The sequence below is a fragment of the Caretta caretta genome, chromosome 4, assembly GCF_965140235.1.
Source record: "Caretta caretta isolate rCarCar2 chromosome 4, rCarCar1.hap1, whole genome shotgun sequence".
In the NCBI taxonomy this organism is placed as follows: domain Eukaryota; kingdom Metazoa; phylum Chordata; order Testudines; family Cheloniidae; genus Caretta; species Caretta caretta.
The window spans coordinates 54,480,001-54,498,012 of NC_134209.1; the positions used below are offsets into that span (position 1 = coordinate 54,480,001).

General features: G+C 38.3%; 1 protein-coding gene across 2 annotated transcripts in view; it reads left to right on the top strand.

The window, feature by feature from the left end:
• Positions 1-13,482, top strand: part of INTU (inturned planar cell polarity protein) — a 115,051-nt gene extending 101,569 nt beyond the window's left edge. For both annotated transcript variants that reach the window (XM_048847291.2, XM_048847290.2), the window contains exons 14-16: positions 1,882-2,071; positions 10,919-11,076; positions 13,076-13,482. In XM_048847291.2, the coding sequence (XP_048703248.1) occupies positions 1,882-2,071; positions 10,919-11,076; positions 13,076-13,187 (460 nt within the window). In that variant the 3' untranslated portion in view covers positions 13,188-13,482. The remainder of the gene's footprint in view (positions 1-1,881; positions 2,072-10,918; positions 11,077-13,075) is intronic.
• The last annotated feature ends 4,530 nt before the right edge of the window (positions 13,483-18,012 follow it).

Below are 18,012 nucleotides of genomic sequence, written 5' to 3' on the forward strand. Positions count from 1 at the left end.
CTCAATGCAGGGGTTACTGGATTAAATTAAATGACCTGTGATATGCAGGAGACCAGACTAGTGTCCCCTCTGGCCTTAAACTCTGTGAATCTCTGAATTTTTGTGTATTTCATCACAGCCCTCCCCAGTTTTCAAAGCAGTGCAGGGGATTTAGCCACACCTCTTACATTAATTTTTTACAGTCTGAATACTAGCCTTTGATAGAGTGAATTTCACCTCTGTGCAGAGGCCAAGCACAATGCCAGTATCCCACTTAAGTCTCACCCTCAAAAATAAAACATAAGTGGTGCACTGGCTTTGTGCTGGCCTTTTCCACAGAGACTAATTTCTCCTGTGATGATTATTCCATCCCATAGGTGAGTCCAAACTGCAGGTAGCGTCTCTCTTCTGCCACTCTAGTTAAGAAGGTCCATCAGTAAAATGTAAAATTGCAAGGAAGTGTGTACATTCCATTTACTCATCTTCCAATGATTTTTTAATCCATGCTATATCATTAGTGCTATGCTTTTGGCCTAAGAGTGTCCTGGTGAAAAGGGGAGATCAGGAAAATGTAGTCTTTAAAAAACAAAAAAGTCATAAGTGATGTTTTGCATCTAAAATAATCTTCAATTTTAATGTAAATATGAAACAGTATGTTTAACACAATATTTTCAATTTTGTGTCTGTGCTTAGAGAATTTGACCAAGTGTATTTAATAATTTAAATTGTGTGTGTACTTTTACTAATTAACAATGTAACTATAACTGAATCTCTGCATCATATTCCCTGTTGGCATAAATCAGTGTAGCTCTTATTTACGTTAGTGGACTTACATCAGTTTATGTCAACTGAAGATCTGGCCTTCTGTCTGGAAATCCAGCCTCAGCCTCCGTGTTTTGGAGGGTTTTTTTATCTTATTTTATTTTTTCCATTAAGGCACTTCCTGATGACTCTCTTGAGGAGTTAGAAGTTCTGACTGACAGAGGAACTATTACATTTTTCCTTTGTAACCACTGTCTTGTTTCTTAACTCCTATTCTGTTAGTCTCTCATGTTACCTCAGGCTTAATATAACCGCTGTCAACAGATTATTTGTAAATGTTACCATCCTATCCACCCACCTCCCTCATTCATTTTCACTTGTTCTTGGAAACCTCCTGGCTGTTTGCAACATTCTATTCATCTCCTTTATTCTGTATGACTAAAAAAACCACTGTAACATCAAATGTACACATTTATATATAAATATTATTTTATATAAACATATCACACTCAGTTTCTTTTAATTAAGATGGTTGGATATATAATAGTAACTCACTGTTTTCAGTCAATATAGTATGACAAGGAAAGTATGACTATGGTCTCGCTTACCAAAACTGAAACTTGTATATGAAAATAAAATGGGTGCTAGCCCAGGGTATTAGTGGGGAAAATACTTAATGGAAAATAACATTAGAAGTGATATTAGAGAATAACATTAGAAGTGCAGTTGTCTTCAAGCTTTAAAAACAGAACAAGAACAGTAGTTTGGTTTAAAGAACAGCTTTGTTCTTTATAACCCACAGCACAGAGGTGACTTTGTGACTAATATGTCCTTCTTAAACGTCTTTTCTATTTTGAGTGAGCTACTTATTTATGCTTTCTTTTTTGTTTTGGATAATACTACCTCTTTGGAGTAGGGCAGTAACCCCCAGTTTACTTCCATGATCACTGTTTTTTTTAAATAATCAGTGTTAACAGTTTTAATTAGAAGGAAATGTATCTTGTGTAGAAATAGGAAAATCTTGACAATGTCTGTTTCCATTCTCATACCATGTTACCACCAGCAGAAAGCAATCAAGTGTAAGAGAGTGTGTTGTCTAGACAAGGGTTAATTCAAAATCACTTATTCTAATTTTTGAAGGTTGACGTCTGGTCCTGAGAACACCCTCTTCCACTATATTTCTTTAGAAACAATGCAAGGAATCTTTATTACTCCAACGCATAAAGAAGTACAACAGCTTAGTGGCTCCATCCACCCTCAGCTAATCAAGAATTTTCATCGTTGCTGTCTTTCAATTCGCTCCATTTTCCAGCAGACCGTGATGAAAGAAGTAAGAAACTTTGTCTTCCTAACAGAATTGTTTTCTTCTACTTTTTTCTTTACTTAATCTCCTACTTAATATTTTCAAGACTACTATCACTTCAGCATTTAAATAGTCCCCCAGTAGAAGATTCTTTGTGAGCTTTCTTTTTAATTTACTAAGTGTTTTACTTATATGGGCAGACTGTCCAACCAATCATGCATATCAAAAGGGCTTCACCTCCGCAAGACAGTGCTCTGAGAATCAGAGAATTAGATTGCTCTGTGGGATGTGGTGTTATGACTCCTGTACTGTCCATAATTTAGCAAAGAGTTTCACAGAAGGCCTCTATGAGAGAATGGCAAGAGAGGAACTAAAATCATTTACCCTCTCCTGCCTTCTACAAAAACAGGTTTTTTTGTTGTTAATGTAGTGCTTTTGAAGGATGCTAGCTTGACAACACGGGAGATTTAAGTTCTCTGTTTCTTCACAGAAAATGTATGGCATGTGCAGTGACAGTTTAAGCTCCCCCCCGCCACTGTGTTTCAACCCTCATCTGAAGAGACTATCTCTGAAGGTGAGAGGGTAGCTCATTCTCAATCTCTTTGGCCTTCCTGTTAAAACTGCCAACAAATTGGCCAGCCACTAATGTTTGTTATGGTGAGTTTTTAATGTGGACATCTGTCCAGTAAAAAACACATTGCCGCTACCAATTCCTTTCAGGCATGTTGCCAAGTAATCTCTTCTAGGTGTGAGACAGGCACACAAGGTGTACGCTCTTCTAATTTCTTGCAAGCAGCATTTATTACGACTCTAATAGGATTTTTTTTCCCCTTCATGAGACTTTTTAACACACTCCTAGAGATTTATATATCATTGCACCAACTGTCATTGATCATATTGTGTGCATATGGGCCTCGTCCACTTGAGACATTGTCTCTCTGCCCTGTGAAATCGTGGCAGTTGTGATTATCTGAGTCACTGCAAGCTTTATCTGGGTGGAATCTGGTGCCAGATTATTTGTTTTACTTAGGGCTGTCAATTAATCGCAGTTAACTCACACAATTAACTCAAAAAAATTAATCGTGATTAAAAAAATGTATCGATTAATCGCACTTCTAATTGCACTGTTAAACAATAGAATACCAATTGCAATTTATTAAATATTTGTGGATTTTTTTTACAATTTCAAATATACTGATTTCAATTACAACACAGCATACAAAGGGTACAGTGCTCACTTTATATTATTATTTTTATTACAAATATTTGCACTGTAAACATGATAAACAAAGAAATAGTATTTTTCAGTTCACCTAATACAAGTACTCAACTGCAATCTCTTTATCGTGAAAGTGCAACTTACAAATGTAGATTTTTTTTATTACATAACTGTATTCAAAAAATAAAACAGAGTAAAACTTTAGAGCCTACAAGTCCACTCAGTCCTACTTCTTGTTCAGCCAATCGCTAAGACAAACAAGTGTGTTTACATTTATGGGACATACTGCTGCCTGCTTCTTATTTACAATGTCACCTGAAAGTGGGAACAGGCATTTGCATGGCATTTTTTTAGCCAGCATTGCAAGGTATTTACATGCCAGATATCCTAAACATTTGTAAAAAGAAAAGGAGTACTTGTGACACCTTAGAGACTAACCAGTTTATTTGAGCATAAGCTTTCATGAGCTACAGCTCACTTCATCGGATGCATCATGTTGCATCTGATGAAGTGAGCTGTAGCTCACGAAAGCTTATGCTCAAATAAATTGGTTAGTCTCTAAGGTGTCACAAGTACTCCTTTTCTTTTTGCGAATACAGACTACACGGCTGTTACTCTGAAACTAAACATTTGTGTGCCCCTTCATGCTTTGGCCACCATTCCAGAGGACATGCTTCCATGCTGATGATGCTCGTTACAAAAATAATGCATTAATTAAATTTGTGACTGATATACAGTACTTGTATGAGGTAAATTGAAAAATACTATTTCTTTTGTTTTTTACAGTGCAAATATTTGTAATAAATAAATATAAAGTGAGCACTGTACACTTTGTATTTTGTGTTTTAATTGAAATTAATATATTTGAAAATATAGTAAACATCCAAAAATATTTAAAATAAATGGTATTCTGTTATTCTTTAATAAGATTAATCGCACAATTATGATTAATATTTTTAATCGCTTGACAGTCCTAGTTTTACTTTGTATATAATTCACCTAGATGCAAGATAATAGTCGATGCACACACAAAAAAACTAAATAAATGAATGTCACATCTTTAGAGACTTGGATTATAAATAGATCCACTGATGTGTGTGCAGTACAATTTTTTTCTACAGTCCTGGTTTGTTTGTAGCAACTGTCAGTCATTACTGATTTGAACCAAATAGCTGATAATCCATGACTATTTCCTTGAACTCTCCAGCTCCTTTGGGGGCAAAAACTTTACATTTTGACATAAATATACATGGATGTTGTGTACCATTTTTTTAAGCTCTTAGAAGTAGCAGACAGAGCAGTTAGTGAGAAAGAAGTAATCCCAAGCTATTGACCAGGTGGCATTTCCTCACCATGCTGCCTGTAGGCAAAACTGTACTTTAATTCTCACAAATGGTGAGGAATGGAAAGCACTTGTACAGAGTGAATGAATGCAGTTTGCAAACAGCAGTGAAGTCTTCCTTCAAGTTTGTTTGTAGTTTGGAGGTGTGAGGTGTGTGTACCTAAGAGGTCTTTTCAGATTGGACTGTTACCCAGACATAAATCTGTTAGGATTGCTTAATACTTAGAAAAATACCTGAATAGTGAGAATTTTTTCATCAACTGTACATAAATTGATGCTCTGTTGACTGGAATCTTGGCTGCAAATTAGTTTATACCTTTGACACTTCTATAGGGAGGTACAGAAATCCAAAAGCAAGCAGAAAATGCAGCTGAAAAAAGGAGAATGTTGGTTTTGCATATAAGTAGTTAAAATAACACAAGTTGAAAAACCTTTTCTTTTAAGAGGAACAGCCGTGTTAGTCTGTATTTGCAAAAAGAAAAGGAGTACTTGTGGCACCTTAGAGACTAACCAATTTATTTGAGCATGAGCTTTCATGAGCTACAGCTCACTTCATCGGATGCATCCGATGAAGTGAGCTGTAGCTCACGAAAGCTCATGCTCAAATAAATTGGTTAGTCTCTAAGGTGCCACAAGTACTCCTTTTCTTTTCTTTTAAGTTCAGATTGCCTTTGGTCACAACTAATAAATACATGAGGTTTCCAATTTTTAGTTTACACCAAAAATACCTGGATAAAGAAACCACTGACACATGCGTAGGCATTTCCAGGTGTAACCAATAAAAATTGGATACACGCGTCTGAAAGTGAAAACATCTGTTATGGCCACAGCCACATCAGCATGCACCCTTCCTGCCTGTTTCAGCCACATGTCATTACAGTGGACACCAGCTGAGCTCCCAACGCCCTGTAGGTCAAAAAGAACTGATGAATATGCTATGGAGAACAAAGATTTTCTTGTTGAGGAGAATCAGGCACACGTGTAACCCAGTTTTGTAACATTTTGGGACTGGACTATTCCTGTGAGAAAATTTACAGACAGTTTTTGTGCATTTGGTCCAGCAACATACGCTGTAGCTGTCTGCTTGGCATTTGGAAGCTGTGACTTTTTAGTTTACAGTGCATGATAAATGGATAACTAAGATACACAGAAATATGTATTCACATTGTATGATTTTTAGATCAACAAAATATTGCTGTGTGTTTGGAATTTTATAGAGATGCACAATATTGGACCAAAATGATGGTAATAAAATTGATTAATAATGAATTTTGGGCCATTTTCTAAACACTGAAAAATCACTGATTTTTACTATTTTAAATGTATGCAAAAATTCAAAATAAACACTGGAATGGGGAAAAATAAACACTGAAAACTAGAAACCCTACATACTGTACAGTAGGTGACAGGCAACTTAGATTCTGATGTTTTTCTTCAGCATCTGAAATGAATGTGTTCTTGTACAGGATCCCTGGGGTACAACCTGGAACTGGGGGACCGCTGTGCTCCCTTAACTCTCCAGCCTGGGCTGTCTCACACCCAGCAAAATTGCATGAATGCTCCCTGAGCCATTCATGAATCATACAGAGATAGGCACCAGTCAATCACCCCAGCCTTGCACCCCAGAAATATACTGTCTTACACTGTTCAAGACTCCCTTGTGCAATACAAATTCATTAACTAGTTTGCCACTCTGACGAAAGGGTAATGGATGTGAAACAGCCCTTGTTAACCTGAGCTGAGATTCCACAAGCACTTCAACTAAAAACACACTTTTAGGTAAAGTATAAAACAGATTCATTAACTACAGAAAGATAGATTTTAAGTGATTATAAGCAGTAAAATAGAAATGCAGTCTAAATTCTGACTTCAACAGACTTAGGGCAAGTCTACACTACAGCGGCACAGGCTGCGCCGCTTTTGCGCGTCTGGTGAAGACATGCTATGCCAACGGGAGAGTGCTCTCCTGTCGTCATAATTACTCCACCTCAGTGAGAAGCGGAAGCTGTGTTGTCAGGAGAGTGTCCCCCGCCAACATAGCGCTGGTGTGGACAGTGTGAAATTTGCATTGCTTTGTGTGGGGAGCTTTTTCACACCCCTGAACGACGCAAGTTATATCAACTTAGGCTGTAGTGTGGACCTGCCCTAAGCAAGATTTGGATCAAGCAGTCTCTTAACCCTAACAGACACATTACAGGCAGCTCACAGTTCCTCAATACACAGACTGGACTCCCTTCTACGCCTGGACCAATCTCCCTAGCTCAAAATCTTTGTCTTCTAGAGTCAATCTTCCAGGTGTTGAGATGGGAGGGGAGAGAGGCCAAGTGATGATGTCACTGTCCCTCTTTATACCTTCTTCCAGCTGCTAGAAAGATCCTTGCTGTGATGTGGGGGTCAGGCAGTCCCCATTGGTCAGGCAGTCTCTGTTGCATAAGTGCCCCCTCTAAGGAGCCTCTGGGAGAGTGGATTCTTCTTGATGGGCCATTAATGCCTGTCTGGCCAGTGATAGCTGCTCCTTTGTTGCAATTGAAAGACCAGCTCTGGGTGTTTTCCAACCTCACAACATATTTCAGTAATACATATAGCAATACTTCATAACTTCACATACAATGATGGTACATACAATCCAACAGGGTATTAATGTTCAGCAAATCAAGACTTCTTAAATGATGGTTCACAAGGCATACTTTGTACAAAACATATCATAATCATATCACAATGTTGAATATGGGGGTTCTAGGGTGTTACTTTGAGGTATAGCGTGTCACAGTTCTGATCTGTGTATAAATGTGAAGGGGAAGGAATTTTAATGCTCATGAAAGTACAGGACTAATAGCCTACATAGCTCTGCCAGTGCGCCTTATTCCTGATTTACAAATTCCCTGCTCTTCCTGTCCTTGTTAGTTTCTGAATGAGTAGTGTAAATGATGCTAAATTATGGATGGTGGACAAATGTCAAAAGGAAAATTGGATAAGACAACTACACATTTTTATTTGAGAGAAGCATTTGGAATGCTAGATGACATATATTTATAGCTTGTTTAGTGACCTTAGGTCTTCGACGTGGCACATCAGCATGACCAGACTGTGAGAGGCAGCTCTTCTCTGCAGTAATGGTAGACACTCTAGGGAGGGGCTGCGTCTGACGTCCCATACTCTTTGTTTCATTCTCCACTATTGCATTAGTGAGCAGTGCTTCAGAAGTTTACTGTATCAACTTTGAAAAGCAGCACAGTTTGAGCAGTTAAAAACCTTTCGACCACATGGGTACCCACTGTTCTGTTAATCCAGTACTGTTGGACTTTACATCTTTGTCCCTCCCTTTGCTGGTAGATATGAGGTTCCTCTTCTGATATTTTCCATCAGCAATCTTTTTCCCCCCAGCCCCGTCCCACCCAGCAAGTTAAATGTCTTCCACCCCTGTTGGCAGACTTGCAGTACTACAGCCAAGTTGAAAGTCCTGTCATCTATTTCTGCCTAAGATAAACAGAAGTTCCTCAGGGCTTCCTCTGTGTATTTTCCTTTCCAGGGAGGCCTCTTTTCCTCTGCCTTCAACATAGCAACAGCTCTGAAGGAGAAGGGGTCTTTGCAAGATTCCAGGGGAACTGGGGAATTCCCCCCACCTTAGCATTTCCTCCACACTACTTGCTTGTTGAAGCAGAACCCAGTTCAGAGGAATATGCACTTCAGTTTCTCCTCATATCATTATACTTTTATTTTAAGACCTACAGATTGTCTAGTTCAGGGGTCGGCAACCTTTCAGAAGTGGTGTGCCAAGTCTTCATTTGTTCACTCTAATTTAAGGTTTTGAGTGCCCATAATACATTTTAACATTTTTAGAGGGTATCTTTCTATAAGTCTATAATATATAACTAAACTATTGTTGTATGTAAAGTAAATAAGGTTTTTAAAATGTTTAATTTAATTTTAAATGAAGCTTCTTAAAGTGCAGATCTTATCAGTTTAGTGTGATCCTTATCCTTGCTTTTCCTTGCTGAGTTTTCCAATGTCTGGCAAGTATTTGGATACTTATGCTGCACACAGGCTTCTGAGTGATCAGTTGTTAACTGATCCCCAGTTGTTAACTGATCTCCGAGAGGGACAGAGGACAGATTTCATGTGTGAAAATACCTGTTCACACAGGTATGTGGATCCAAATGCTGAAAGCATTGCAAATGCAATTTTCTTCACACTTAAATTTCACTGGCAGGCACATCCAGCAGGTCAGAATAGAGGCCCCATGATCTCTCTCGGTAGCTTCAAGTGGACTCCGCAGATCTCCAAACTTTGATGCTCACAATTCTGAGCTTTTTAACTAAGTGAGCTGCATTTCAAAATCTTCAACACCCATCCACTGAAATACAGACAAATCCAAGTCATTTTCGTTGAACTTTTCAGGTTTAATTAGAAAAGGAAGCATTGGGCCAAATCACTGGAAATCTTGAAATCTGTCAGAAAATTCTGATTCCAGTTCTTTCATGTACATTTCTAATCTCAACGTCAAACGCAGTGTGCTGTTCCACGTGGCGTGATAGTGATGTAAGCAGCAAATCAGGACTTAAAAATATCCCAGTACAGTGGCGCTGGAACAATTTTTAAGGTGGGGGTGCTGAGCTGTGATCCCTCTTGCCCCTGTCTGCACTCCTCACTGCCCCAGGCTGGGGCCAGTGGGCCACAGCTGGGGGCAGCTGCAGAGCCCCGGGCCGGTGGCCAGGACCCCAGGTGGGCAGCAGAGCCCTCCAGACCAGTGGCCAGAACCCGCGGCCGGCAGCGGGCTGGCAGCAGGTACCCCAGGACAGCAGCGGGGCCCCTGGGACCAGTGGCCAGGACCCAGGCAGTGTGAATGCCACTGAAAATCAGCTCTTGTGCAGCGTTTGGCATGTGTGCCATGGGTTGCCTATTCCTGGTCTAGTTAAAACTCTTTGCAACAGTAAGGGCCCACTCACCAGATTCTTGTCTACCTCACGGGCATTGCAGCTCAGAGCATCTTACAGTGAGATCTGCCATGTAACAATTTGATCTTCAGTCACTCCTTGGGCACTCCTTTACTAAGCACTAGTTTTACTTATTAAAAACTCCCAGGAACCTCAGCAGAAGCAGGGTTAGGCCATTTTAAGCACTTTTGAAACTCCCACCCTGAATGTTTTATCCCCACTGGGATCTGTTTTGCCTCCCCTTTGTGAGAGGGAAGCCATCATCTATACTGGAATAACAGGACAATGGGTACTTTCTCTCAGGAGAAAGAGAAAATTAGTTTCCTTGCATATAATTTTATCTTCTCCATGTGGGTGCCAGCTGTTCAATGAGAAAACATGCTGCACTTCTACAAAGGTTTTCTTACTGACTTGGCAGAGCACAGGAATACCCTTTTTTGATGGAATGTTTGGAACAAGAGAGAAAAAGTGCTTTTAGCAAGGTATTAAGAACATAAGAATGGCCATACTGGGTCAGACCAAAGGTCCATCTAGCCCAGTATCTTGTCTTCTGACAGTGGCCAATGCCAGGTGCCCCACAGGGAATGAACAGAACAGGTAATCGTCAAGTGATCCATCCCCTGTCGCTCATTCCCAGCTTCCGGCAAACAGAGGCTAGGGACACAATCCCTGCCCATCCTGGCTAATAGCCATTGATGGACCTATCCTTCATGAATTTATCTAGTTCTTTTTTTAACCCTATTATAGTCTTGGCCTTCACAACATCCTCTGGCAAGGAGTTCCACAGGTTGACTGTGCATTGTGTGAAAAAATACTTCCTGTTTGTTTTAAACCTGCTGCCTTTTAAACCTGCTGCCTATTTCAATTGTTTATTTAAAAAAGAAACTCCTGTCTAAGCAAGTTCATTCAAATGTCCTTTTCTGGTGCAGTGTTTAGTTTTATTATTTGTTTTGTCACATTTTTGTTGTTATTCTTGCTTCTCCTTAGCTTTGGCAGCATGCCTTGCTTCTCAGTGTGGCTGTATTACCTCATATGCGCTAGCAGGGAGAGTGAGCATTCAGTTTTGAGAGGAAAAACAATCACAAAACAGAGCTTGTATCCTTCTCACTATGTGAAACAAAGTCTGAAAGACTATCACTGTCAAGCTAACAGAACTGTGTGTAGCCACTTGGAGAAAATAAAATTACACATTAGAAAATTAATTTTACCTTCCAAATCTTGTTTTACAGGATATAGTAATTGTGATATCAAGATCATCCTACACAGAACCAGCAACTTACCTGTTCCTCCCAAATGAATCACACTGCAGTTCATTATCCTTCTGTTTATGCTGAAAAAATATTTCACACTATATTAACATTTAAACTGCTATTTTACAGAAAAAGAAAAATGCAGACAGTGGGAGCAATTCAGATTCCAGAAAGGCAAGTTCTGACCTCAATCTAGTGAGAGAACATGGGGTTTTGTTTGAGTGTTCTCCTGATAACTGGACTGACCAGAAGAAACCACCACCAACTATGACTTACTGGGTTGTAGGGTAAGTAGAAAGAAACTTACTCAGGTTTAAATTCAGATGTATCTATCTATAGTAGAGTTTTCTATGGCAGCCACCACCATTGTAACTATGTATTGATATTCTGGTATCTTGCTCTTATCTTGTGTTTTCTTTGTTCTCTTCCTAACCTCTCAGACCTGTGCACTGTCCCCACTTTGCAAGTGAATCATACCTGTGCTCCTATTCCAGCACACAACTCTTATTCAGTGGTGTGGGGGAACGAACGATGGAAATGCACAAAATTCAGAGGGGATGAAAAGAGAAGTGAACAAATTTAACTATTACTGGGGAGAACATATTTGAGATATTAAACTACCAATCCACTTGCAACATTTTGTAAAGCAGTCTTTATTTCAATGTGCTTTCAAATACAAACACGTGAAATTAAACTCTGCCATTATCATTATAAATGGATTATAATTACTTTTCTGTTGTTGGTTATATTAAGTGTTAATTATTTTTTCTTAAGTGATCTTTCAGATTGATCCCCAATTGAGTTCTGGTGGGTATGGTCCTTATTGCGCAACTGTCTCATGCTTATTTGTATAGCCTGGCACCACACAGTGCTAGAGTTTGTGAAGTAAATATTAAACATCAAACCTACTTTATAGTGGGAAGATAATTATAGTGTAACTTGAAAGAGTTATGACTATAGCAAATCTTATAATTGTTTAGGTCCTCGGCATTTGGCCATATTCTATAACCACCACTTGTCTATATCCTCCTTCTCCCACCCTAGCAGGCCACAGCCTTTACTTGTCAGCATTATAGCTTCAGTACTCAGAAAGTACGATCACGATCTGTTAATCAACAACAGTAATTTTCCTTCTTTGTCTCTTTCATTTTATCTTTGGTGTCCTTGTTAGAAGGATAGAAAAAGAAGAAGAAGAAGGAAGACTGAGGTTCCCACTGAGCCATACTTTCAGCATGCCAGCAGCTAATTATTAAGGGCAAGGGGCTGGCTTGGAGTTTATTTACTGTAGTTGATTGACTCACTGAATTTGTGTCCTCAATTGTGGAGCTATAAAGCCAATAGTAAAGACTTTTGTCCAGCTAGCTTGGGAGAAAACGACCACAAACCAACTTACCATTGAATAATCTTCCCAACACCGCATTTCAGTATGTGGCACAAACTCTTGTTTATAAGCATTTATGGTGAATGTAACCAAATAATAATAATTAATAATAATTAATAAATAATGGATTTGGTCTGGAATCATAATTTTAGAAATTCTTTATATCTCCTGAACCACTCTCATCTTTATTACAAAGTATGTCAATTTATGGTACTGCCAATTTTCCTTCAACTCAAATATTTAAAAAAAAGAAAAACTCCTATATACTACTGAAGACAAATAAGTGTATGTAACTACAGTGTGTGAGCAGCTGTAATGCTATTAAGATTTAACAGGTTAAAATCCTGGGTACTGTTTAAACTGTTGCTGTCCCTGTTAAGAAAAGCTTCAGTTTTCCAGTCTCAGCATGCTCAATGTGTGACATCAAGTGAAACTCAGTACCACTTGTGGAGAAAACTACTGTGCTCACATATTAATAATTTCATGGTTTTGGTTCCCACATGGTAGGCAACCAGAGAGCTGACATGTAGGAATATTAAAACAATATTAAATTTATAAGGATGTGAATACTATAGTTTTCTTCTCAAGCACTCTTGTGAGTGTAGCTGGAGAGCACTGAGATTTGAAATACTGCAGAGAACCCAGTATCGTGGGAATGAATATTGAGAACATGAAGAACTTTTGCCCGACAGAGTCTTGAAGAAAACTCTGTAGAGGTGAAATTTAAATTGTTTTAAATATCTAATAAATGGGAACTAAAAGATTTCCAGGAGAACTGTGGAAATCTGCTATTAGTCTTGGTTTGCAATTACTTTCAACTTGCTATTGAAACCTTGTCAAACACAAATAGAATTTCTAGAACAGTGACCACCTCCCTCTGACACTGGATTTTTGTTTTTCTCCAGGAGACTCTTCCTACATCCAAAACCTCAGGAGTTTTATGTCTGTTTTCATGATTCAGTCACAGAAGTTGCTGTTGAACTGGCTTTTAAACTGTCCTTTGGCTTAGCTACATAGATGTGCTTCCTGACTAAGCAGCAGTCCTGAACAGTTGCTGGAATCCATCTAAAGCACTTAAATATAAACAGAAACTGAGTAAATCATGATGTCCTTCTGTGTGTTATTTTGAAGTGCTTTAAAAAAATAAATCTGCCTTGTGGACTAGCTCTGTTAAACACTGAAGTAACACGTTACTGCTGATTTACTACATCAGCAGCAACCTACGGGAGACGATGTTTTTGGGAGAAGCAAAAAACATTAATTTTAGATACAGTCAAATGGATCATGATGAATAAAAAGATGGAATTACTTATCTTGAGTGTAGCTTTACTACATAAAATATTAGCATAACATGTACATTCCAGTAATGTCCAGTGTTTAATATCAACTGCAAGATATTACACTTGATATACTGTCTAGATATTTGGCAGTCAGCAGTAGAAAAAACATAACTTTCCCTGGTAATTAAGCACATGAAGCTCTGACGGCATGAACAATTGCTGGATGGTTTTAGTACTCCTCTGTTAATCAAAATGAAGGGGAAACCAATAGCATCTGGATTAGGGGCTACAAAACACAAAATTAGCATGTTATCTTTTTTATCCATTGTGATCTTTCATACAGCCAAGGGCTATAATAATATTGATATTTTAATAGATTTCATGAATGGCATTGTAAATAACAAAGTGCTACATTTGTTATAGAGTAATTTTGATCCTTATGAAAGTATAATAGGTACGAAAGTATGTGAAAAAAGGCTTTAACTGGCAATTTTGTTTCTGAAAGCTAGGCACGAACATAGCTATTTTTATATGATGTTGATGCTTTTATAATAAAGAAATTTGTATATTTGTAGGGGGAAAACAGTGTGCCTTCTATATTTCTTGTACACACTCATCCATTTTCTGGTTTGTCACATTAGGCATTATTAGTTTGGTTAGCCTTGTTATGGTTTACAGTAGGATATTTTTCTTCATATACCTATTGGCTAGCCTATAAAAAAGCTTCTATGAGGCAAATGGAAACAAAACTCTTGCAAAATCAAGATGTCTTCTACAAAGCCCATATTTCCTACAAACTGTTGGAAGTTTTGTAATCCACAGGCCTGCTATTTTCAACAGCTTTCTTAAAAGCTGGTTTTATTTAGAATGTATATTTTTAGTCCCCTTTTCTCTTTTTTTTTCCCCCCAACCCTAACACTTGGTGCTGGCTTCTTGGGGAGCATCTCATCACATTCCATGTCAACAGTTGAACTGTTCTTTCTGGTTCTGTCATCGCTGGTTGCTTTTCATGGTTTGCCCAGCATGAGAATGCAAGCTATTAAAGTGTATGATTAAACTTAAAGTTGCATTTTAAGCAGTACAGTTGGATAACTCAAGCTGAAGAAAAATGTTGAAGAAATCAAAGGTAATTTCAGTTGGTTATCACTATCAAATATATTTCTTGGGTCTTGTCTGCGTGAGAAAATTGTACCAATTTAACTAAATGGATTCATATTAGGCAAGATAAGGCACTTGTATGCTGAAATAAAAGGAGGGATACAAACAGAAGCATGTCTTTGTTAGAGTCAGGTGATACTTATGAAAGTGGCCATCTTGAAAATGTTGGTCTTAATCTCTCTGCATTTGTGTTCCCCATTTGCAGAATGATGATAGCCACAGACGTGATCTGAGGTCTACTTTATTGTTTATAAAGTACATATAGTCCTATTACTGATGTGTGTACAGCATTTTGGAAAGGCAAAATGCTTCAACACTACTTTAAAACTACTTAGTGTTAAACTGGAGGGATTGTTTTGCACATGGAAGAAGGAGCTTAGAAAAAAGGAAAACAATCTTTACTGCACTACTTCCAGCTGAAGAAGCCCAGTTGATGACCATCCATAAAATTTTTAAAGGTATTTAGGTGCCTAACTCCCAAATCAATGGGAGAAAGGCACCTAAATACATTTTAAAATCTGGCTGCATTTGTTGTACTGAATAAATTTAAACATACTCTCTACGGAAACAGAGGGAAAATTCAAGTATTAGCTCAGTAAGACAAATAGTTCCATAATTATTTGCTGGTATACAAGACTGTGCCTGAGCTAAATAAAAGTTAAAATATAATTCTTCATCTGGTATGATGATAATCCATACTCTTTCAAATGTGCTGATATTGTGGGTCCTGCTGGAAAACGGAACAGTGTTTTTCTATAAAACATTCTTCATAATACATATCTCGGCATTTTGTAGAGGTGCATAAAATGTTTATTAGTCTTCAGTATCTGGTTGATTATTGCAAACTGTAGCTGCATATAAAACTTATGTAAACAGAAAAGGTCTCCTTTTAACTATTAGCTCAGTTTCCATTTGCCTTATCCTTTTAGTTACTGTGTGGGATGTTCCCCCCATATACCCAGCCCCACCCATGTCATGGGGATCCCCCCCCCAGTCCAGCCATAGACTAGACATAAAGCTCTTTGGAATCCATTACTTGGATAATAGTTAGAGTTGTACAAATGAAGCAAGTCACTCCCGAAAAAACCCTCAGGCTAGCCATGCTGCTTTCTAATCCCTGCTAGCCCAGGCACAGAGAGCCAGGCTTACAGCACAATCTGATCTCCATTTAACAACACAATGAGCTACCTTTAGATGGCTGCCTGTGTAATAACTTTTTAAACTGCTGTTCACGTTTGTGGTGTGTTCCATGTCATATTACCAAACAAAAACTACATTTAAGGTTAAGACTTCAACAGTACACACCCCATCTACCCATACTTTAGAAGCATGGAAATAAGAAGTTAAGGGGAAAGACTACTGCATTCCTTTCCACCTTCATATTAGCTACAGCACTGTCAATACCGAACTTCAGTGTTCCATAAGGCTTTCACTTCCATCCCCAACAGATACTTCTAGGCAGTAGATACCCCAGCGTCAACAACCGAGCACTGTAATGCGAAACGTTAACTGTGACCTCATATGCTTTTCACATTCCATGCATTTTGGAAATTACTTTGCTTTAATACTTAATGCTTTACTTTAATGCTTTAATACTAAAATTTGCTTAAGTTGGGGTATGTATTGCCTTTTGGTATCTGTTGGAGATGGAAGTGAAAGCCATATGGAGCTCTGAACTGTGTTAATAATTGCATAATAATGAACTGCACTATGATACCCCTAAGCTGTTGGTGTAAACTGTTGATGTAAAATGTCTATCCTCTTGAAAATACCAGTTAGTTATAGGCATTTCCTACAACCTCATTTAGACAAATTCAAAAAGAAATAGTATGGCTAAATCCTAGCTACAACATTCCAGTTAAAGAATAGATGTGCTTCCTATGTTGCAGTAGATAATACTCAGCTTTGTCTCTGCAGCAAAGAAGTAAGGGTGATAATAGTATAGTTTACCTAGGTAACATACCGGAACCAGATAGTAAATCTCTACCTATTCCAGGACCAGTGAAGAATCTGACAAATTAAAACCAGCATCCTGTGTACAATCACAAGTCAAAAGGCATTTTCAGTCATCCGCACACTCAGAAGAAGCTGAAAATGGCAGTTAAACAAGGGAATTGTAGCTGATATTTAATCATATCTCTCCCTTATGAAGGATGGCGTTTATAATTTCATAGTACCCAAGGCATGCTAGGTGTTCAACAAGACTCCGACAAAGTTTCTGCTCTAAAGACTGCACAATCTAAACAGACCTTGCGTAGACAAGGGGGGTGAGGAGCAACAGCAATTATGTGATTGAGTGCTGAAATTAGTATGGAACTTGTTAAATTCTCCATTTTTGTTAGAGGGTTTTTATTGCTTGTTTGATAATACTGCTCAAAGTACAGAACTAGGTTTTGTAGATTTTTTTAGAAGCATGTTTTAAGGAGGGCCCTAAAGGAGGGGAGGATATAATATAGAACACAGCAGGGAAGATCTTTATCAGATATGTTCAGTGCAGCTCTTGTCTTTTGTAACTTTGGGGAAATTTATAGATTTGAATCAGGGTACATGAAGTTGATGACAAAAGGAAAAGAAATGGAAAGTAGCTACTAAAGGAGTCAGAACTCAAGTTTCATGCCACAATAGAAATGTGATCCTCCCTCATTGCCTTTATACAATTTCTTATAGAAAACTTTACAGGGGAGCAGGTATGCAACATATTTGGTGAAGTGCCAGGGTCTAAATGATTAGATTTCAAGAAATTATAGGAAGTAGAAAAGAAATTGTCAGCATTTAGAAATAGTATTTAAATCCATAAACAAGCAAAATGTTTGACTGTAAAAAAAACATGGTGGTTCCTCTTTGGTTGATACCTTCATCAGCCAGAATAGTTTCAGGAACTTGGGGAAAAGGTAGTAAAAATCACTTTTAAAAATCTTGCTTTACTAGTAGTAAACCTAAGAGGAATAGATATGTCTGGCTTGTAAATGAAATAGACATAATTGAAGCAATGTTTATATGAGCAGCTTGTTGTGAAAGAACCTGAGAAACAGCTCAGAGAGCAACATTCGTTTTTTGGGCTGTTACTCCCTGCTTTCTGGTAAGTCCACTTGCTGATTAAAATGATTATAGACTAGCCAAGAATAGGGGGAGAGATTTAACAGCCTTTCTTCCACGTTATTCAGCACAGCATTATTTGTTAGTGGATCAATACACATAGCATTGCATTGTTCCCTGTTCAATTATAACTTTAGGTTCCCAACTGCAGTCTCTCTTTCATGCTTCATAGGGCAGAGTTCTGTGGCAGAGATCAGTGGGCCACCAAGTACTGGTTTTCTAGTTCCCTTGACCCTGTTGCCAAGACTGCCTATCTACCTCTACTCTCATCACTGCCAACCCTTTTGTGCTACTACAAGGAAGGAGAG